The sequence below is a fragment of the Myxocyprinus asiaticus genome, chromosome 6, assembly GCF_019703515.2.
Source record: "Myxocyprinus asiaticus isolate MX2 ecotype Aquarium Trade chromosome 6, UBuf_Myxa_2, whole genome shotgun sequence".
Lineage (NCBI taxonomy): Eukaryota > Metazoa > Chordata > Actinopteri > Cypriniformes > Catostomidae > Myxocyprinus > Myxocyprinus asiaticus.
Genome location: NC_059349.1, coordinates 28,300,175 through 28,319,775, shown reverse-complemented (window position 1 = coordinate 28,319,775; position 19,601 = coordinate 28,300,175). Strand labels below are relative to the sequence as shown.

Sequence of the window (19,601 nt, the reverse complement as noted above, 5' to 3'; positions counted from 1 at the left end):
GACTTGTTCCTTTAAACTTGGTTCCCAAACTATAAATCACAGGATGGATTGCTTGGTCTATAATAAAGAGAAGTATATAAAGAAGAAAACAAAAGGTGTAATTTCTCTCTAATCGTAGATGGGCTTGAAACACTGAGGTAAGAATTATTTGTTTTACAATGACAAAAGTGTGAAGGCATAGTAGAACTTTCTTTAAAAGTCAAATTCTTTGTGTTGTTCCTAGTGCATCATGACCGTGTCCTACACTCATAAGGTGGCTAATGCTAGGTTTGGAGGGTTCACAAAGTTGCTCTTCAGGTGGAGAGGAAGCATTTACAAGCTTTTGTACAGAGAATTCCTTGTCTTCTGCATACTGTACAGCTTTTTCAGTGTTTTATACAGGTACCATGACATTTTCAAGTTCAGAAATATCTAATTATCTGATAAACTGTTTTAATAACTTTTTAGATTATTTACTCATAATATTAACACTTAAACATTTGAAAGCCAATTTTATCCAGCAAATGACTAGCAACCTTCTGTTGCAAAGAAAAGTGCAACACTACAACATTAGAAGTGCTGTAATGCAAAGTTTCAAGGTTAGCCAGAATGGTATTTTTTAATTAAACATGGAAGAGCATATGATAGAGAGTAGAGTAGGAGTTCATTTTTAAGACAGGGTGCAGTCTCTCAAGAATGAGAATAGAAAGTGCCGTAGGATAGATGGTGATGATTCAGGTAATCATGGAAGAGCTGCCTTTAGGTCTTTCTTAAGGATTTTTGAGAGACTTAGTTGATATAATGGAGTTTGGAAGATCATTCCACCACTGAAGTTTCTGGATTATGCCACATTGTGTTGGTACCTCCAGGCAATGCTAACTTACAGAGTACAAGTTTGATCTATAAGTATAGAGTATGGAGGGTAAAAATCCCAATGAGTCTGCTAAACGCAAGAGATTTGATGGCAACACTTATCGTAAACAAACTAGACAGGTCAAGTTTGTCAAGACACTTTTATGTTGGCTTGACAAAGCCTGGTCTTTGTTTGAAGGTTATACAGACATTACTGTAAGACAAACCACCAGCTAGCAAGCTAGCTAAATAGCCAGACAGACTGTCAGATAGATTGTCACATAAACCATCAGATAGATAGATTGAGAGAGAAAGAGAAGGAGAGAGAGCAACTTAAAGCAAATTAAAGACCTTTTATTGGCTTGTTTACATTTAAATTTGACTAATTTGAACATTCTGTCAAAGTAAATCTATGGGATTTTTCCATTGTTTGATTGTCTGCTGTGTGAACACCTTAAATCCGATCAGTAAGAAAAGATGTAGCACACTATTTCTAGGATGTTCTGTACCAGATTTGGTGGATTTAAAAGTTCTAGGTGGAGGTAGTGTTAGAAATTTTGGTCTTGGTTTATGGATAAATAAAAAATAAAAAAATCTTTTAAAAAAAAACTCCTGAGACCCAAGCATTACCGTGTGCATTTTCCATTCTCGCTTTTGATTTGTTACTTAAAATCAGGATTTTCTTAGGATCCCCAAGAAAAATGCACAAAATAAATAAATAAATAGACCAAATAGTTTTCCTAAAAATTTATGTCCACATTGTGGACAGTGGGACTAAGTTTTGACATTTTAAATCATACCAAGCTATGAAAATTGTTTATTTTGGTTATTCATATTTTTTAGATGTAACAGACATTACATCAGAAATTCACATACAGGTGCATCTCAATAAATTAGAATGTCGTGGAAAAGTTCATTTATTTCAGTAATTCAACTCAAATTGTGAAACTCGTGGATTAAATAAATTCAATGCACACAGACTGAAGTAGTTTAAGTCTTTGGTTCTTTTAATTGTGATGATTTTGGCTCACATTTAAGAAAAACCCACCAATTCACTATCTCAAAAATTAGAATACATCATAAGGCCAATAAAAAAATATTTTTAGTGAATTGTTGGCCTTCTGGAAAGCATGTTCATTTACTGTATATGTACTCAATACTTGGTAGGGGCTCCTTTTGCTTTAATTACTGCCTCAATTCGGCGTGGCATGGAGGTGATCAGTTTGTGGCACTGCTGAGGTGGTATGGAAGCCCAGGTTTCTTTGACAGTGGCCTTCAGCTCATCTGCATTTTTTGGTCTCTTGTTTCTCATTTTCCTCTTGACAATACCCCATAGATTCTCTATGGGGTTCAGGTCTGGTGAGTTTGCTGGCCAGTCAAGCACACCAACACCATGGTCATTTAACCAACTTTTGGTGCTTTTGGCAGTGTGGGCAAGTGCCAAATCCTGCTGGAAAATGAAATCAGCATCTTTAAAAAGCTGGTCAGCAGAAGGAAGCATGAAGTGCTCCAAAATGTCTTGGTAAACGGGTGCAGTGACTTTGGTTTTCAAAAAAACACAATGGACCAACACCAGCAGATGACATTGCAACCCAAATCATCACAGACTGTGGAAACTTAACACTGGACTTCAAGCAACTTGGGCTATGAGCTTCTCCACCCTTCCTCCAGACTCCAGGACCTTGGTTTCCAAATGAAATACAAAACTTGCTCTCATCTGAAAAGAGGACTTGGGACCACTGGGCAACAGTCCAGTTCTTCTTCTCCTTAGCCCAGGTAAGACGCCTCTGACATTGTCTGTGGTTCAGGAGTGGCTTAACAAGAGGAATACGACAACTGTAGCCAAATTCCTTGACACGTCTGTGTGTGGTGGCTCTTGATGCCTTGACCCCAGCCTCAGTCCATTCCTTGTGAAGTTCACCCAAATTCTTGAATCGATTTTGCTTGACAATCCTCATAAGGCTGCGGTTCTCTTGGTTGGTTGTGCATCTTTTTCTTCCACACTTTTTCCTTCCATTCAACTTTCTGTTAACATGCTTGGATACAGCACTCTGAGAACAGCCAGCTTCTTTGGCAATGAATGTTTGTGGCTTACCCTCCCTGTGAAGGGTGTCAATGATTGTCTTCTGGACAACTGTCAGATCAGCAGTCTTCCCCATGATTGTGTAGCCTAGTGAACCAAACTGAGAGACCATTTTGAAGGCTCAGGAAACCTTTGCAGGTGTTTTGAGTTGATTAGCTGATTGGCATGTCACCATATTCTAATTTGTTGAGATAGTGAATTGGTGGGTTTTTGTTAAATGTGAGCCAAAATCATCACAGTTAAAAGAACCAAAGACTTAAACTACTTCAGTCTGTGTGCACTGAATTTATTTAATACACTAGTTTCACAATTTGAGTTGAATTACTGAAATAAATGAACTTTTCCACGACATTCTAATTTATTGAGATGTAAATAATTCTGATTCAAAGTAATAGCCAGCATCATCCAATCACTGCCAACCATGTTAATATAAAATTTTGCATGAAACATTCTGAATCTATGTACTGATTACCATCATCCAATGTCTGCCAAAAATGTTGAGTGGTCCAAACATCATCTTCAGCCTGAAACTGAATTTTTGACCGGATGTTAGAAGTGAATGCACTTGGCTGCGTAGGAAAGCTATAGGATTCTCTCTTTTTCCCATGCTCACTACCCTAATTAGGGAATGACTTAACCTCCAGTGTGCTATTTGTCTGCACTGGTCTCAGAACAGTTTGAAATACACCTTATTTTTATCCTAACTCCATATACAGCATCGGAAAGCAACATTTTCCAGCTTTTGGATGCATACATTAATTCTCAATGTGATAAGGCACAGTGAATACAGAATATTTGAAGGAAGATTAGCCTATAGTCCACATACTTGATCATTGTGTTTAACAGCATGCTGTTTCGCAGTAAATTGCTAAAATGTTTCAAATGGCATATCGGATGAAACTAGAGACTACCTTCAAACAGGTTTAAATATAAAACAATTTTTGTTCAAGTTTTGTTGCCGTTTCTCCCAAAGACAAACTCAGCTGAGATCGGCGCCATGTTGTTTTGTCACATGACTCGGTGCGTCTAAATTTAACCCTTTAATGACAGCCTAGAGTCTCCTGAACTGAGATCAGTTGGTTTAAACTATAAAAAAAATTATGCATAGCCTATAGCGAAGCGACAAACTAAATGTTCATGCGTATGGACGCAGGGTCTCATGAGGTTAAACCAAGTTTTTAGAATAATGTTGGCTTTGTCAGTCAAACATAATTAGGGGAAAATGGACACATCAACACACATCAACAAAAACACATCAACACGTTGTATCTTACAGATGTATCCTTAACGATGAACAACAGGATCTGTTTGAGCGACTAGCACGTCATTGCAACAAGTTTGCTAAACTCATCCCTATGTCATTTGTTCTTGGTAAGCAAGACTGTTTTGACCAAAGCAAGATGAAATTACCCTACAATCATGAACTTTTGAACTAAATTAAACTAGTCCGTGGTCCTTTTTAGGGTTCTATGTTACACAGGCATTTCAGCGTTGGTGGGGCCAATATACAAGCTTTCCCCTGCCAGATAACTTGATGATGGTTGTATCTGGGAATGTTCATGGCATAGATGAAAGAGGGCGCATGCTGAGGCGCACCCTGATGAGGTATGCAAATCTCTCATCAGTTCTCATCCTGCGCTCCATCAGTACACGGGTGCACAAGCGATTTCCAACTCTGGAGGACATTGTGGAGGCAGGTAAGATCTCTAAACTTGGTTTCTAAAAATGTTTGGGATGAATTTGTGTGCAAGTACTGGATTCATTTTCCCCAAAGATTTCCAACAAAGGGAAAAATTTATCTAATCAAGTAAACAGAACTGTGTTTTCCCTTATTGGCTTACTTGCCCTTAAAATGACAAAATGTGGATCATATGTGTTAAAGTTGTAATTGTTAACAATTATCAACAGAACAATATCATTTTATATATTCTTTTGCATACAGGATTCATGACTGCAGAGGAGCTCAATAAACTTAACCATCTGTACTCTGACTTTAACAAATACTGGATGCCACTTACATGGTTTGCAAACCTGGCATCACAAGCAAGAAGAGAAGGGCGTGTGAAAGATGATATAGCCTTAAGACTCCTTATGGATGTAAGTATGTTTAAACATGTCAAAATGAGGCATACATGCAATCAAAGCACAAAAATAACTTCCCTCTAATGTGTCAGGAGCTTAATAACTACAGATCAAAATGCAGCATGCTCTTCCACTATGACTGGATCAGCATTCCTTTGGTGTACACACAGGTAACGCATCTTTTACAGTGTACTTTCACAGAATGCCTATCCAAATGATCTTGGGTGTAGCTTGATGTATGCACCTCAATTGTGTCTGGATGCAGGTTGTGACTCTGGCTGTGTACTCCTTCTTTACATTCTGTCTAATTGGAAGACAGTTTGTGAAACCTGAGAATCGTGATGAACACAAGATTCATCTGGACCTGTATGTTCCAGTTTTCACTCTACTGGAATTCTTCTTTTATGCTGGCTGGTTAAAGGTATGATGGAGAATCATGCTAAAAATTATATTTAAAACTATATAAAAACTATAATGCAAAACTAGTGTGATTTCTCCTTAAAATTTGCTGATTTCATGTTCTTGAAGGTAGGGGAACTTATTATTAACCCATTTGGAGAAGATGATGATGATTTTGAAACCAACCAACTTATAGATCGAAACATTCAGGTCAGTAAATCAATTAATACCCTCCTCCCTTTTAAAAGACTATTTATTCATAAACACTCATGGCAACTTTGTTCTTTAATTTTATCTAGGTTTCTATGCTAGCTGTAGATGACATGCACCAAAACCTTCCTCCCCTAGTAAAGGACAAATACTGGTTGGATAAGGGTCCCTCATATCCTTCTGCCACTATGAAGCCTATCTTCATGGGCTCGACACATGACATGAGGTAAAAATAATAGTCTGTAATACTGTTTTATAATTTCAGATGGCAATCAAGGGTCCAGGTTTATATACATGTATTAGGGAAAATGTCAAAATACAGAGTGATTTCCCCAAAGGCCTTATCTTTACAAAAATTTTATGAGATATTGACACTGACAATATTCAATACATTTTATTAACATCATCCCATTTGTGTGTAGTATGATGAGTAAATAGAATAATAAAAAATTACTAGTTTAAAAGCTGTTATTAGTATTGTTATTTCCAACTGTAATTTTTAATCACACATGTTGGTATTGACTTTTAAGTTCCTGTAGAAGTAATGTAGAGGTATGTGCTCTGGTACACATCAGCAATGCATGTTTAATTGGGCACCATGATGTCAGCAAAATGTGTCTAGCTAAACTGAAAATCTTGTAAAAAAATAAAAAATAAAAAAAAATAAAAAAAATAAAAAACAATCTCATCATTAAATTCATAAGATTCAACAGAAATCTACATATATGCATCACATCCTTGAAAAAGTGATTAAACTCCTATTGTCAATTTGTATTCATGATATTGTATCAGGATACTTGAGGATGAAAATGAGGAATCTGTACCAATCATCAAGACACCAATGCTTGCCATCGGTGTGTGGCCGACTACACTCAAAGTAAAAAAGCAAAGAAGCAAGGGCCTACAGCAACTGTGTCTCTGCTGCAGAACAAAATGTACGGGTGAGAGCTCTGTCAGAGCACTTGAAAACCCTTCAAAGATTAACGTCTTGCCACCACCTCAGCTACAAAACATGTCAAGGCAACACCAGGTGGAATTGCTGGAATCTCCTGAAACTAAAGGACCAGCAAACCAAGACCCCTAGATAAATTATGCAACAACCAATCTGAATTTAGATCAGTACAACCATACTATAATCTTGACCTATTTGTTAGAATAGTCAAGGATGAGATAATATTTCTTGTATTTTTAAACTTATCCCTCACTTCATACACTGTAAATACTAACAGCTGTTTCAAATTATACACATTTGTTGTTTTAACTTCAGCGAATAAATTAAAAAATATATTGCCACTCCCACTAGTCACCATTACACCGTAAACCCTAAATTTCAACAATCAGTTGTCTATTGTCAACAATTACTTCAAATGTCACATTTTCAAATCAGAACTCTGTTAACTGTTAAATATGCTACTTAAATTCCTTTGGCTTCAAAATCCACTAAATTACATTTTTGATCCTAATAACTCAAAATGATCAAGTATAAAATTGAGGCTGTGGGGAATGTCTTTTAGCCTTGTACTTGAATTATGTATACCTGGTCAAGGCATGGGAACTTTGGGACATGTAATAGCCATTATTTAGAATGAATATAGGCTTTAGCTCTTTTGACTGTTGTTGTACTTAGTAGCTGTTTTGTGTTAACCCTTATATTGTGTTCCGGTCAAAATTGACCAATTAGCGTTATATACTACAAACTGTAGTTTATTTCATCTAGTTGGAATAAAATTCCATGACTTTCACACAGGGCATCTGAACACATTTTTAATTTTTTTTATCATTTTCATAAAACTGTATTGGTTTTATTTCACTTTGTTACACCTGTGGTGTTCCTGGTCTAAAGTGAACGGACACTGGAAATGAATGGATTAAGCTACAAAATACAGAAATATTAGGTGTTCAGGAGCATCACAATCCTTTAGATAAGCACATATGTGGATGTGTGTTTGCACAAACAAAGTCCTTGGACATGTGCAAAATATGTCAAGGCAACACCAGAAAAACTAATGGACCAGCAAACCAAGACCCCTAGATAAATTCAGCAGCTACCCCATCTTAAATTAAATCAGTACAACCATGCTATTACACACACACACACGTGTGATGAGTGCACTTTTGTGCATCGTCTTTCCATGTACACTCTTTGAGGAATATTTCAATATCTAATTATCATATTATGTTGTGTTTGGGCTCATTTGAATCAGGATAGTCTGCTGTAAGTTACGATATGTTATTTTCTATGTTACATGTATTATTCAGTTAGTAATAAGGATAAACGTGACAAAAAGACACTGCTGTTTATTATATTTATGTGTCGGTGGGAATTTCATACACTAATACTCAGTGCAGTTTGGCCTCTGAGAGAAACAAATTTGCTCATTGGATTTTACTAATTGAGACATTGCCAACAAAATATATCACATGGTTATCCCAACTTTGTTTTTACCAACTCTGAACATACATGTTGTGATAAATTAGCCAATTATGAGAACAAAGTTCTAATTCATCAGCAAATTAAGTATTAAGAATTGGCAGGATCAGCTGTATGCATTGTAAAGTCCAGATTCTAAATTTTAAAATGACACCTATTTTGTTTAGATCAAGCAAGTGATTATTAGCTTGTTACATAACTGATTTATTATTTTAATGCAGGGAATGCCCCGCACAAGCCCGATATAAGCTCAGTTCAATGAATCCTATCAATAATAAAAAACAAAGTTTGTTAAAAACAAAAAACAAAAGAAAGGCTACACATAGAACTGAGAATAACTAGAAACTACCAGTTTCATACACATTTTCAGGCCTGGAAATCACAAAATTCCCTAACAGCTTTTCAATGACCATGGGAAACTAGTTTATTAAACAAACATTTACAATTAATAATCAGGATTTATTTTCAGGTGAAATAAAATGTACACAAGTATAGGATGCATGGGAACCCTGCAGAACTCCAGTTCTTTGCCTTCAAGGACATAGCCATCAGCCCTACCACACTGTCCCGGTCTGGAGGCAATGCAGGCTGGGGAGAAACACAAAACCAAACATTAAAACACTGAAATCTGTAGACATCATCACTGTGGACAACATTTCAGTGGATTATCAGAAATGGTATGAGCTCAGCATTGTTGTTTCAGTAGCAGAACTGGTTAAAAGTTTCATCATACACACATCAATAACATTTAAAAGGCCTTGCAAATGGGACATACCAAGAAGCTTTCCTTGCTGGAACTGCTCCTCCAATAGAGGACTGATCTTGCTGTTCTTTCGGCGGTCATTAAGCTTCTTCTGGACCTTTTTCGACCTCTTCTTGTTCAGATTCTCCTCTTCCTCAGGAGTCTGGATTGACAAATCAAACACAGCAATTAGTAATTGATGCAACTCAACTTTTCAGGTGCACACTTTGATGGAAAAGGTAATGCCACCAATATTCTTACGTTTTTAAAAAACAGGTCTTCTCAGAGTCTTAAACTGCATCACTTTCATTCAGAAGCAGAACTGGACAATGTTATCATCAATGAAAGACCAACCTTAAATGCAACAAAAACCCCAAATTTAAAACTGGAAAAACTTGAATAAGCATTAGCTTACCAGCTTGGCACCCTTCTTCCTTCCAAGTGGAATGGCGTAGTGAGACTCATACCACGGTCTGTAAGGAGTGCTGTCCACAAAGACCACACAGTTCTTGACCAGGGTCTTGGTTCTCACCAGCTCATTGTTAGAGGCGTTGTACACCACATCGATGATCCTGGTCTTGCGAGTACAACCTGTAATCATTGACACACATTTGTAAAAGGCTATACTTCAAGCAGATACATGAAAGATCAAATCAAACATGTCTTTCTCAGAGTAGGAACATAACGATATCCATCATAGACATTCAGCAGCAGAACTGGTCAGGATATCTTCATTGAAAGACCGCCAGTTGATCTACACATTACAAACAGCACCATACATTTAGAAACACTTACATTCTGAGCCCCATGAGAAGTTGCCCACATCAAGCCTCAAAGCACGGTATTTCTTGTTTCCACCACGGACCCTTACTGTGTGGATGCGACGAGGTCCAATCTGCAGAGAGCAACAAAAAAAATTCTTATTATGTGGCAATCTCTTACATAAGCATATACAAAATCAGACCTCTCCATACGTTGAGTATGGCCATGTGTCAGTGTAACTATGACTAATCCTAAATTTGGAAGGTCAGTGACTTCGACCAAAAAAGACCAACCTAAGGAAGTGTTTACACCACTCACATTGCCAAAGAGAAAGGTACATTATCGAGGCCACACGTGCTCATGCAGGTTTACCTTGGTGTTTGCTGGAGGACGTCTTACAGCCGTGCCGACGTAAGTCCATCCAGCACTCTTGCTCATGCGGTACTGCTGTTTTACATGTGCTCTCATTAACTTTTGCATTTGTGTCATCTTGGACCTGCAGTGACACCTAGCAGCGTGGATGCAGAATCATTCAAAGTCAATAGTTTTTAGTTACAGATGCCATTGTAGAAATTCACTACACACAGTCAACCATGATTAACGTTATCCGAGAATGAAAGTGTCCAATATCAAAGCAGTAACCGAGATTAAGCGAGTAGTATTTGGCTTGTCATGTGATGCTAACATGGCAGTCCCCATGAGGAGACCCTCTCCATGTAGAATAAAACAGCTTTAAGGTTACTGATATAACTGGAGTCTTCATCTCATGTGATTGCTCATGATTTTATACCCATGTTTTAAGATTACTATTAATTTATTTAGGAGCAAAACTTTTTACTTGGTGCACTCAGTAATTTTGTCCTCTTTAATATAGGTTTTAGCTCTTTTGACTGTTGTTGTTGTTGGCAGGTGTTTTGTTAAGTCACTGTTAAGAGTGGTTATTGTTCTCTCTGGTTAATTTGCAACAACGCTGTTGAAAGCAAGACCCCCCCCCTCCTTCTAATAAAAGGTAGATATTACAAAACTGGAGAATTATATGCAGTATTAAATGTTGGGGAGAATTAACTATTTAATGACTGAACCAGACTCAAAAGCATATTTTCTGCTTCTATATCACGTGCTGTAATTTAATTGAATCATACTCTAATCATAGATCTGAGTTATCAGTCATTTAATACTTATTGCACTGTGTAAAATTATTCCTGGCCAATGCTACACTTCAGAGCTGAGAATTGCTGGTTCCACATATATTCCTAGGCCTGGAAATCACACACAACCCTCACATCTACAGGCTTTTTGTGACCATGGGAACTTAGTATACCAAGCCAACATTTACAATTAATACTCAGGATTGATTTTCAGGTTAAATAAAATGTACACAAGTATCACAATGACTCTGAAAATAAAAATACAGGGTACTTCAGTTCACTTGTGGTTTTTCTAGGAGGTTATAACCAGTTAATGCAGTACAAAAACAGCTGCTTAACTTTCTCAATCCTCCTTTTTTTAATAAGCATGATCTGGGCGAAGATGCAGCAGCAGGAGACACCCTTATATATGCTTTTCCTCCAAATAAAGGCTATAAGTGTACATGGAACAAAATAATGGTATAACTTTCTAAAATCAGAAAAACTTGTCATTCAGTGTAGATACAGAAACTTGTGACTTTTGCACCTGAAATAATTTGAGCGCATCAATTCTCTCTACAAAAGACAACTTCCTAACCAACAAAATGACAATACTTTATTAAAAGAGGACAAAAGTTACCTGCCAAGTTGGGGTATTTTCTTTAATGGTCGTATCAAAGCGAGCTGTACATCTATTTGACTTTCTTGGCTTTAATCTCTCTCAGAACTCCAGTTCTTTGCCTTCGAGGACATAGCCATCAACCCTACCACACTGTCCCGGTCTGGAAGCAATGCAGGCTGGGGAGAAACACAAAACCAAACATTAAAACACTGAAATCTGTAGACAACATCACTGTGGACAACATTTCAGGGCATTATCAGAAATGGTATGAGCTCAGCATTGTTGTTTCAGTAGCAGAACTGGTTAAAAGTTTCATCATATACACACCAATAACATTTAAAAGGCCTCGCAAAAGGGACTTACCAAGAAGCTTTCCTTGCTGGAACTGCTCCTCCAATAGAGGACTGATCTTGCTGTTCTTTCGGCGGTCATTAAGCTTCTTCTGGACCTTTTTCGACCTCTTCTTGTTCAGATTCTCTTCTTCCTCAGGAGTCTGGATTGACAAATCAAACACGGCAATTAGTAATTGATGCAAATCAACTTTTTAGGTGCACACTTTGATGGAAAAGGTAATGCCAGCAATTTTCTTACGTTTTTTAAAAAACGGGTCTTCTCAGAGTCTTAAACTGCATCACTTTCATTCAGAAGCAGAACTGGACAATGTTATCATCAATGAAAGACCAACCTTAAATGCAACACAACCCCCAAATTTAAAACTGGAAAAACTTGAATAAGCATTAGCTTACCAGCTTGGCACCCTTCTTCCTTCCAAGTGGAATGGCGTAGTGAGACTCATACCACTGTCTGTAAGGAGTGCTATCAACAAGGACCACACAGTTCTTGACCAGGGTCTTGGTTCTCACCAGCTCATTGTTAGAGGCGTTGTACACCACATCGATGATCCTGGTCTTGCGAGTACAACCTGTAATCATTGACACACATTTGTAAAAGGCTATACTTCAAGCACAAGCTCAGCAGATACATGAAAGATCAAATCAAACATGTCTTTCTCAGAGTTGGAACATAACCATATCCATCATAGGCATTCAGCAGCAGAACTGGTCAGGATATCTTCATTGAAAGACCGCCAGTTGATCTACACATTACAAACAGCACCATACATTTAGAAACACTTACATTCTGAGTCCCATGAGAAGTTGCCCACATCAAGCCTCAAAGCACAGTATTTCTTGTTTCCACCACGGACCCTTACTGTGTAGATGCGACGAGGTCCAATCTGCAGGGAGCAACAACAACAACAAAAAAAATTATTATTATGTGGCAATCTCTTACATAAGCATAAACAAAATCAGACCTTTCCATACGTTTTGAGTATGGCCATGTGTCAGTGTAACTATGACTAATCCTAACATTGGAAGGTCAATGACTTCGACCAAAAAAGACCAACCTAAGGAAGTGTTTACATCACTCACATTGCCAAAGAGAAAGGTACATTATCGAGGCCACACGTGCTCGTGCAGGTTTACCTTGGGGTTTGCTGAAGGACCTTACAGCTGTGCTGATGTAAGTCCATCCAGCACTCTTGCTCATGCGGTACTGCTGTTTTACGTGTGCTCTCATTAACTTTTGCGTTTGTCTCATCTTGGACCTGCAGTGACACCTAGCAGCGTGGATGCAGCATTATTCAAAATCAATAGTTTTTAGTTACAGATGCCATTGTAGAAATTCACTATACACAGTCAACCATGATTAATTTTATCCAAGAATGAAAGTGTCCAATATCAAGGCAGTAACCGAGATTAAGCGAGTAGTATTTGGCTTGTCATGTGATTATAACATGGCAGTCCCCATGAGGAGACCCTCTCCATGTAGAATAAAACTGAGTGCACCTTTAATATAGGCTTTAGCTCTTTTGACTGTTGTTGTAGTTGGCAGGTGTTTTGCTAAGTCACTGTTAAGAGTGGTTATTGTTCTCTCTGGTTAACTTGCAACAACTCTGTTGAATGCAAGACTGTTTTTCCTCAAATAAAGGTAGATTTATTACAAAACTGGAGTATTATATGCAATATTAAATGTTGGGGAGAATTAACTATTTAATGACTGAACCAGACTCAAAAGCATATTTTCTGCTTCTATACCATGTGCTATAATTTAATTGAATCATACTCTAATCATAGATCCGAGTTATCAGTCATTTAATACTTATTGCACTCTGTGTAAAATTATTTCTGGCCAATGCTACACTTCAGAGCTGAGAATTGCTGGTTCCACATATATTCCTAGGCCTGGAAATCACACACAACCCTCACATCTACAGGCTTTTCATGACCATGGGAACTTAGTATAGCAAGCCAACATTTACAATTAATACTCAGGATTGATTTTCAGGTTAAATAAAATGTACACAAGTATCACAATGACTCTGAAAATAAAAATACAGGGTACTTCAGTTCACTTGTGGTTTTTCTAGAAGGTTATAACCAGTTAATGCAGTACAAAAACAGCTGCTTAACTTTCTCAATCCTCCTTTTTTTAATAAGCATGATCTGGGCGAAGATGCAGCAGCAGGAGACACCCTTATATATGCTTTTCCTCCAAATAAAGGCTATAAGTGTACATGGAACAAAATAATGGTAAAACTTTCTAAAATCAGAAAAACTTGTCATTCAGTGTAGAGACAGAAACTTGTGACTTTTGCACCTGAAATAATTTGAGTGCATCAATTCTCTCTACAAAAGACAACTTCCTAACCAACAAAATGACAATACTTTATTAAAAGAGGACAAAAGTTACCTGCCAAGTTGGGGTATTTTCTTTAATGGTCGTATAAAAGTGAGCTGTACATCTATTTGCCTTTCATCTTTCTCAGAACTCCAGTTCTTTGCCTTCAAGGACATAGCCATCAGCCCTACCACACTGTCCCGGTCTGGAAGCAATGCAGGCTGGGGAGAAACACAAAACCAAACATTAAAACACTGAAATCTGTAGACAACATCACTGTGGACAACATTTCAGTGGATTATCAGAAATGGTATGAGCTCAGCATTGTTGTTTCAGTAGCAGAACTGGTTAAAAGTTTCATCATATACACATCAATAACATTTAAAAGGCCTTGCAAAAGGGACTTACCAAGAAGCTTTCCTTGCTGGAACTGCTCCTCCAATAGAGGACTGATCTTGCTGTTCTTTCGGCGGTCATTAAGCTTCTTCTGGACCTTTTTCGACCTCTTCTTGTTCAGATTCTCCTCTTCCTCAGGAGTCTGGATTGACAAATCAAACACAGCAATTAGTAATTGATGCAACTCAACTTTTCAGGTGCACACTTTGATGGAAAAGGTAATGCCACCAATATTCTTACGTTTTTAAAAAACAGGTCTTCTCAGAGTCTTAAACTGCATCACTTTCATTCAGAAGCAGAACTGGACAATGTTATCATCAATGAAAGACCAACCTTAAATGCAACACAACCCCCAAATTTAAAACTGGAAAAACTTGAATAAGCATTAGCTTACCAGCTTGGCACCCTTCTTCCTTCCAAGTGGAATGGCGTAGTGAGACTCATACCACTGTCTGTAAGGAGTGCTGTCAACAAGGACCACACAGTTCTTGACCAGGGTCTTGGTTCTCACCAGCTCATTGTTAGAGGCGTTGTACACCACATCGATGATCCTGGTCTTGCGAGTACAACCTGTAATCATTGACACACATTTGTAAAAGGCTATACTTCAAGCACAAGCTCAGCAGATACATGAAAGATCAAATCAAACATGTCTTTCTCAGAGTAGGAACATAACCATATCCATCATAGACATTCAGCAGCAGAACTGGTCAGGATATCTTCATTGAAAGACCGCCAGTTGATCTACACATTACAAACAGCACCATACATTTAGAAACACTTACATTCTGAGCCCCATGAGAAGTTGCCCACATCAAGCCTCAAAGCACGGTATTTCTTGTTTCCACCACGGACCCTTACTGTGTGGATGCGACGAGGTCCAATCTGCAGAGAGCAACAAAAAAAAAAAAAAAATTCTTATGCGGCAATCTCTTACATAAGCATATACAAAATCAGACTTTTCCATACATTTCGAGTATGGCCATGTGTCAGTGTAACTATGACTAATCCTAACATTGGAAGGTCAATGACTTCGACCAAAAAAGACCAACCTAAGGAAGTGTTTACATCACTCACATTGCCAAAGGAAAAGGTACATTATCGAGGCCACACGTGCTCGTGCAGGTTTACCTTGGTGTTTGCTGGAGGACGTCTTACAGCCGTGCCGACGTAAGTCCATCCAGCACTCTTGCTCATGCGGTACTGCTGTTTTACATGTGCTCTCATTAACTTTTGCATTTGTGTCATCTTGGACCTGCAGTGACACCTAGCAGCGTGGATGCAGCATTATTCAAAATCAATAGTTTTTAGTTACAGATGCCATTGTAGAAATTCACTATACACAGTCAACCATGATTAATTTTATCCAAGAATGAAAGTGTCCAATATCAAGGCAGTAACCGAGATTAAGCGAGTAGTATTTGGCTTGTCATGTGATTATAACATGGCAGTCCCCATGAGGAGACCCTCTCCATGTAGAATAAAACTGAGTGCACCTTTAATATAGGCTTTAGCTCTTTTGACTGTTGTTGTAGTTGGCAGGTGTTTTGCCAAGTCACTGTTAAGAGTGGTTATTGTTCTCTCTGGTTAACTTGCAACAACTCTGTTGAATGCAAGACTGTTTTTCCTCAAATAAAGGTAGATATATTACAAAACTGGAGTATTATGTGCAATATTAAATGTTGGGGAGAATTAACTATTTAATGACTGAACCAGACTCAAAAGCATATTTTCTGCTTCTATACCATGTGCTATAATTTAATTGAATCATACTCTAATCATAGATCTGAGTTATCAGCCATTTAATACTTATTGCACTCTTGTGTAAAATTATTTCTGGCCAATGCTACACTTCAGAGCTGAGAATTGCTGGTTCCACATATATTCCTAGGCCTGGAAATCACACACAACCCTCACATCTACAGGCTTTTTGTGACCATGGGAACTTAGTATACCAAGCCAACATTTACAATTAATACTCAGGATTGATTTTCAGGTTAAATCAAATGTACACAAGTATCACAATGACTCTGAAAATAAAAATACAGGGTACTTCAGTTCACTTGTGGTTTTTCTAGGAGGTTATAACCAGTTAATGCAGTACAAAAACAGCTGCTTAACTTTCTCAATCCTCCTTTTTTTAATAAGCATGATCTGGGCGAAGATGCAGCAGCAGGAGACACCCTTATATATGCTTTTCCTCCAAATAAAGGCTATAAGTGTACATGGAACAAAATAATGGTATAACTTTCTAAAATCAGAAAAACTTGTCATTCAGTGTAGATACAGAAACTTGTGACTTTTGCACCTGAAATAAGTTGAGCGCATCAATTCTCTCTACAAAAGACAACTTCCTAACCAACAAACAATACTTTATTAAAAGAGGACAAAAGCAACCTGCCGAGTTGGGGTATTTTCTTTAATGGTCGTATCAAAGTGAGCTGTACATTTATTTGCCTTTCTTGGCTTTAATCTTTCTCAGGTAGAACTCCAGTTCTTTGCCTTCGAGGACATAGCCATCAGCCCTACCACACTGTCCCGGTCTGGAGGCAATGCAGGCTGGGGAGAAACACAAAACCAAACATTAAAACACTGAAATCTGTAGACAACATCACTGTGGACAACATTTCAGGGCATTATCAGAAATGGTTTGAGCTCAGCATTGTTGTTTCAGTAGCAGAACTGGTTAAAAGTTTCATCATACACACATCAATAACATTTAAAAGGCCTCGCAAAAGGGACTTACCAAGAAGCTTTCCTTGCTGGAACTGCTCCTCCAATAGAGGACTGATCTTGCTGTTCTTTCGGCGGTCATTAAGCTTCTTCTGGACCTTTTTCGACCTCTTCTTGTTCAGATTCTCTTCTTCCTCAGGAGTCTGGATTGACAAATCAAACACAGCAATTAGTAATTGATGCAAATCAACTTTTCAGGTGCACACTTTGATGGAAAAGGTAATGCCACCAATATTCTTACGTTTTTAAAAAACGGGTCTTCTCAGAGTCTTAAACTGCATCACTTTCATTCAGAAGCAGAACTGGACAATGTTATCATCAATGAAAGACCAACCTTAAATGCAACACAACCCCCAAATTTAAAACTGGAAAAACTTGAATAAGCATTAGCTTACCAGCTTGGCACCCTTCTTCCTTCCAAGTGGAATGGCGTAGTGAGACTCATACCACTGTCTGTAAGGAGTGCTGTCAACAAGGACCACACAGTTCTTGACCAGGGTCTTGGTTCTCACCAGCTCATTGTTAGAGGCGTTGTACACCACATCGATGATCCTGGTCTTGCGAGTACAACCTGTAATCATTGACACACATTTGTAAAAGGCTATACTTCAAGCACAAGCTCAGCAGATACATGAAAGATCAAATCAAATATGTCTTTCTCAGAGTTGGAACATAACCATATCCATCATAGACATTCAGCAGCAGAACTGGTCAGGATATCTTCATTGAAAGACCGCCAGTTGATCTACACATTACAAACAGCACCATACATTTAGAAACACTTACATTCTGAGCCCCATGAGAAGTTGCCCACATCAAGCCTCAAAGCACGGTATTTCTTGTTTCCACCACGGACCCTTACTGTGTGGATGCGACGAGGTCCAATCTGCAGGGAGCAACAAAAATAAATTCTTATTATACGGCAATCTCTTACATAAGCATATACAAAATCAGACTTTTCCATACGTTTCGAGTATGGCCATGTGTCAGTGTAACTATGACTAATCCTAACATTGGAAGGTCAATGACTTTGACCAAAACGGACAAAAATGACCAACCTAAGGAAGTGTTTACATCACTCACATTGCCAAAGGGAAAGGTACATTATCGAGGCCACACGTGCTCGTGCAGGTTTACCTTGGTGTTTGATGGAGGACGCCCGAGCTCATATTTCCTTTTCTTGTGGACGGGCTTGCGTTTGCCACCGGTCTTACGGCGTTTGTGCCAGTTGTCCCTTGAAATACCTTTAATATGAGATTGAGAGAGATGTAAGAATCACTTCTGAGTGAACACAGACCATCTACTTCTACAGCAAACTTGAGTGTTCAGTTCTCCAAGGTGTTTATCCGCATTATAAAATCGGATTCCATAATAGGATTCATCATACACACTCAAGCTTAAAGAAAAAACTAAGTTTGTGGTGACAAAGCAGTTCAGCATTTTTTGTACCGAAGCAAAAAAGATTCACCTTAACGATTAGCTAACATGCTTGCTAAGAAGCTTCGGTTACTAGCACATTTGTTCCGAGTTAATTGCAAATAAAGTTAATTGAAACATCGTCTATGACGAAAATTATGATTATAACTACATATTTATAACTAAATGTGTTGAACATTTACAAACAACCCAAATTTAAATTTCAATTACTGTTAACTCGCCACGCAGCCTTCCAGTAGTTAATAAGTGACACTCGTGTATGTTTAGCACGTCATGCTAACACGTTTCTCCTAAAAACAATACTTCTCAACCCAGTGTCGTTATCTGGAAATCAATATACACAGCAAATCTACCTTGAACACGTCCCGGTGCATAACTACAGCATTATCTGCGCGCTAATAAAGAGCACTGTACCCCATGAGCGCAGCCATCTTGAGACAGGTCTCTAACCACTTCCCAAACTTCTCAAGCAAAAATGTTAAAATACACATTGAATCGTCCAATTTAAAACCATACCAATAGTTATCCCACTTTGCTATACACCGCAGAACAAGTTTAGTGAAAAAGCTCATCAGATAGTGCAGATGATGACGGATTGTTGCAGCGACCAGATGGTGAAAACACGTACCCATTCTCAGGCGCCGGCTAGAAAGAGAAACAGCAAAGGCTCATGGGAGGGTTTCAAGCAACAATATATCGCGAGATAATTGGAGAACTCACGAGAGGAGTTCTTCGCTGTACTTTCCTTTGCTGGTTGTTCATTAAGAAAACACTGGGCTGCAGCCACGTGTTGGTAGTTCTTTTTGTTTTTTTATAGGAATAATCCGGGTTCAATACAAGTTAAGTTGATTAACACACAAATTAATTTCGACTAGTCTCTCCATTTAAAAAAATCGAGTTCACAGCGAGTCATTAATTTACAATGGAAGTGAAAGGAGCCAAGTTTTGTAGGGTTTAAAGGCAAACTTGTGTATTATTTGAGCTGCAAATCGTTTTTACAGTTTACTTCGTCAGGCAACAAAGTTGTAAAATTAGATTTAACTTTACACAGAAAAGGTTAGTAA

At 38.1% G+C, this 19,601-nt stretch overlaps 3 protein-coding genes and 12 non-coding genes across 16 annotated transcripts; 1 reads left to right on the top strand and 14 right to left on the bottom strand.

The window, feature by feature from the left end:
- The first annotated feature begins 229 nt into the window (after positions 1-229).
- LOC127442309 (bestrophin-4-like) lies at positions 230-7,732 on the top strand. Its single transcript, XM_051700232.1, has 9 exons — positions 230-381; positions 4,191-4,285; positions 4,378-4,611; positions 4,857-5,011; positions 5,089-5,166; positions 5,262-5,417; positions 5,525-5,605; positions 5,695-5,831; positions 6,398-7,732. The coding sequence occupies exons 1-9, from the start codon at positions 230-232 to the stop codon at positions 6,687-6,689; spliced, it is 1,380 nt and encodes a 459-aa protein (XP_051556192.1). The 3' UTR covers positions 6,690-7,732.
- A 151-nt stretch (positions 7,733-7,883) lies between these two features.
- Positions 7,884-17,645, bottom strand: LOC127442300 (40S ribosomal protein S8-like). 2 transcript variants are annotated; one of them, XM_051700220.1, is made up of 8 exons: positions 17,496-17,645; positions 14,380-14,509; positions 14,044-14,192; positions 9,913-10,048; positions 9,574-9,673; positions 9,194-9,369; positions 8,812-8,941; positions 7,884-8,624 (listed from the first exon to the last, which is right to left on the bottom strand). In XM_051700220.1, the coding sequence occupies exons 2-8, from the start codon at positions 14,446-14,448 to the stop codon at positions 8,482-8,484; spliced, it is 903 nt and encodes a 300-aa protein (XP_051556180.1). In that variant the 5' UTR covers positions 14,449-14,509; positions 17,496-17,645; the 3' UTR covers positions 7,884-8,481. The 2 variants fall into 2 exon arrangements, with proteins under 2 accessions (XP_051556180.1, XP_051556179.1); XM_051700219.1 differs by lacking the exon at positions 17,496-17,645 and adding an exon at positions 14,762-14,911.
- Positions 9,056-9,125, bottom strand: LOC127443231 (small nucleolar RNA SNORD38). Its single transcript, XR_007897623.1, has one exon. It is a non-coding gene; the product is annotated as a small nucleolar RNA SNORD38 (small nucleolar RNA).
- LOC127443235 (small nucleolar RNA SNORD46) lies at positions 9,765-9,861 on the bottom strand. The gene has a single exon (XR_007897627.1). It is a non-coding gene; the product is annotated as a small nucleolar RNA SNORD46 (small nucleolar RNA).
- Positions 10,910-11,042, bottom strand: LOC127443241 (small nucleolar RNA SNORA47). The gene has a single exon (XR_007897633.1). It is a non-coding gene; the product is annotated as a small nucleolar RNA SNORA47 (small nucleolar RNA).
- On the bottom strand, positions 11,898-11,967 carry LOC127443230 (small nucleolar RNA SNORD38). Its single transcript, XR_007897622.1, has one exon. It is a non-coding gene; the product is annotated as a small nucleolar RNA SNORD38 (small nucleolar RNA).
- LOC127443234 (small nucleolar RNA SNORD46) lies at positions 12,629-12,725 on the bottom strand. The gene has a single exon (XR_007897626.1). It is a non-coding gene; the product is annotated as a small nucleolar RNA SNORD46 (small nucleolar RNA).
- On the bottom strand, positions 13,646-13,778 carry LOC127443243 (small nucleolar RNA SNORA47). The gene has a single exon (XR_007897635.1). It is a non-coding gene; the product is annotated as a small nucleolar RNA SNORA47 (small nucleolar RNA).
- On the bottom strand, positions 14,624-14,693 carry LOC127443229 (small nucleolar RNA SNORD38). The gene has a single exon (XR_007897621.1). It is a non-coding gene; the product is annotated as a small nucleolar RNA SNORD38 (small nucleolar RNA).
- Positions 15,351-15,447, bottom strand: LOC127443233 (small nucleolar RNA SNORD46). The gene has a single exon (XR_007897625.1). It is a non-coding gene; the product is annotated as a small nucleolar RNA SNORD46 (small nucleolar RNA).
- Positions 16,371-16,503, bottom strand: LOC127443242 (small nucleolar RNA SNORA47). The gene has a single exon (XR_007897634.1). It is a non-coding gene; the product is annotated as a small nucleolar RNA SNORA47 (small nucleolar RNA).
- On the bottom strand, positions 16,768-19,224 carry LOC127442305 (40S ribosomal protein S8-like). Its single transcript, XM_051700227.1, has 6 exons — positions 19,166-19,224; positions 18,238-18,344; positions 17,887-17,986; positions 17,496-17,671; positions 17,114-17,243; positions 16,768-16,926 (listed from the first exon to the last, which is right to left on the bottom strand). The coding sequence occupies exons 1-6, from the start codon at positions 19,167-19,169 to the stop codon at positions 16,817-16,819; spliced, it is 627 nt and encodes a 208-aa protein (XP_051556187.1). The 5' UTR covers positions 19,170-19,224; the 3' UTR covers positions 16,768-16,816.
- LOC127443228 (small nucleolar RNA SNORD38) lies at positions 17,358-17,427 on the bottom strand. The gene has a single exon (XR_007897620.1). It is a non-coding gene; the product is annotated as a small nucleolar RNA SNORD38 (small nucleolar RNA).
- LOC127443232 (small nucleolar RNA SNORD46) lies at positions 18,081-18,186 on the bottom strand. Its single transcript, XR_007897624.1, has one exon. It is a non-coding gene; the product is annotated as a small nucleolar RNA SNORD46 (small nucleolar RNA).
- LOC127443225 (small nucleolar RNA SNORD55/SNORD39) lies at positions 18,419-18,490 on the bottom strand. Its single transcript, XR_007897617.1, has one exon. It is a non-coding gene; the product is annotated as a small nucleolar RNA SNORD55/SNORD39 (small nucleolar RNA).
- Positions 19,225-19,601: the final 377 nt, after the last annotated feature.

Coding starts and splice junctions, on each gene's coding strand:
- LOC127442309 (XM_051700232.1), top strand. CDS start 230: ATGACCGTGTCCTACACTCATAAGGTGGCTAATGCTAGGTTTGGAGGG. Junction 5,167..5,261: donor TTCCTTTGGTGTACACACAG/GTAACGCATCTT, acceptor GTCTGGATGCAG/GTTGTGACTCTGGCTGTGTA. Junction 5,606..5,694: donor TTATAGATCGAAACATTCAG/GTCAGTAAATCA, acceptor AATTTTATCTAG/GTTTCTATGCTAGCTGTAGA.
- LOC127442300 (XM_051700220.1), bottom strand. CDS start 14,448: ATGACCGCCGAAAGAACAGCAAGATCAGTCCTCTATTGGAGGAGCAGT. Junction 14,193..14,379: donor CCAGCAAGGAAAGCTTCTTG/GTAAGTCCCTTT, acceptor GTTTCTCCCCAG/CCTGCATTGCTTCCAGACCG. Junction 9,370..9,573: donor CTTCTCATGGGGCTCAGAAT/GTAAGTGTTTCT, acceptor CAATGATTACAG/GTTGTACTCGCAAGACCAGG.
- LOC127442305 (XM_051700227.1), bottom strand. Junction 17,987..18,237: donor GTCCTCCATCAAACACCAAG/GTAAACCTGCAC, acceptor TGCTCCCTGCAG/ATTGGACCTCGTCGCATCCA. Junction 16,927..17,113: donor CCAGCAAGGAAAGCTTCTTG/GTAAGTCCCTTT, acceptor GTTTCTCCCCAG/CCTGCATTGCCTCCAGACCG.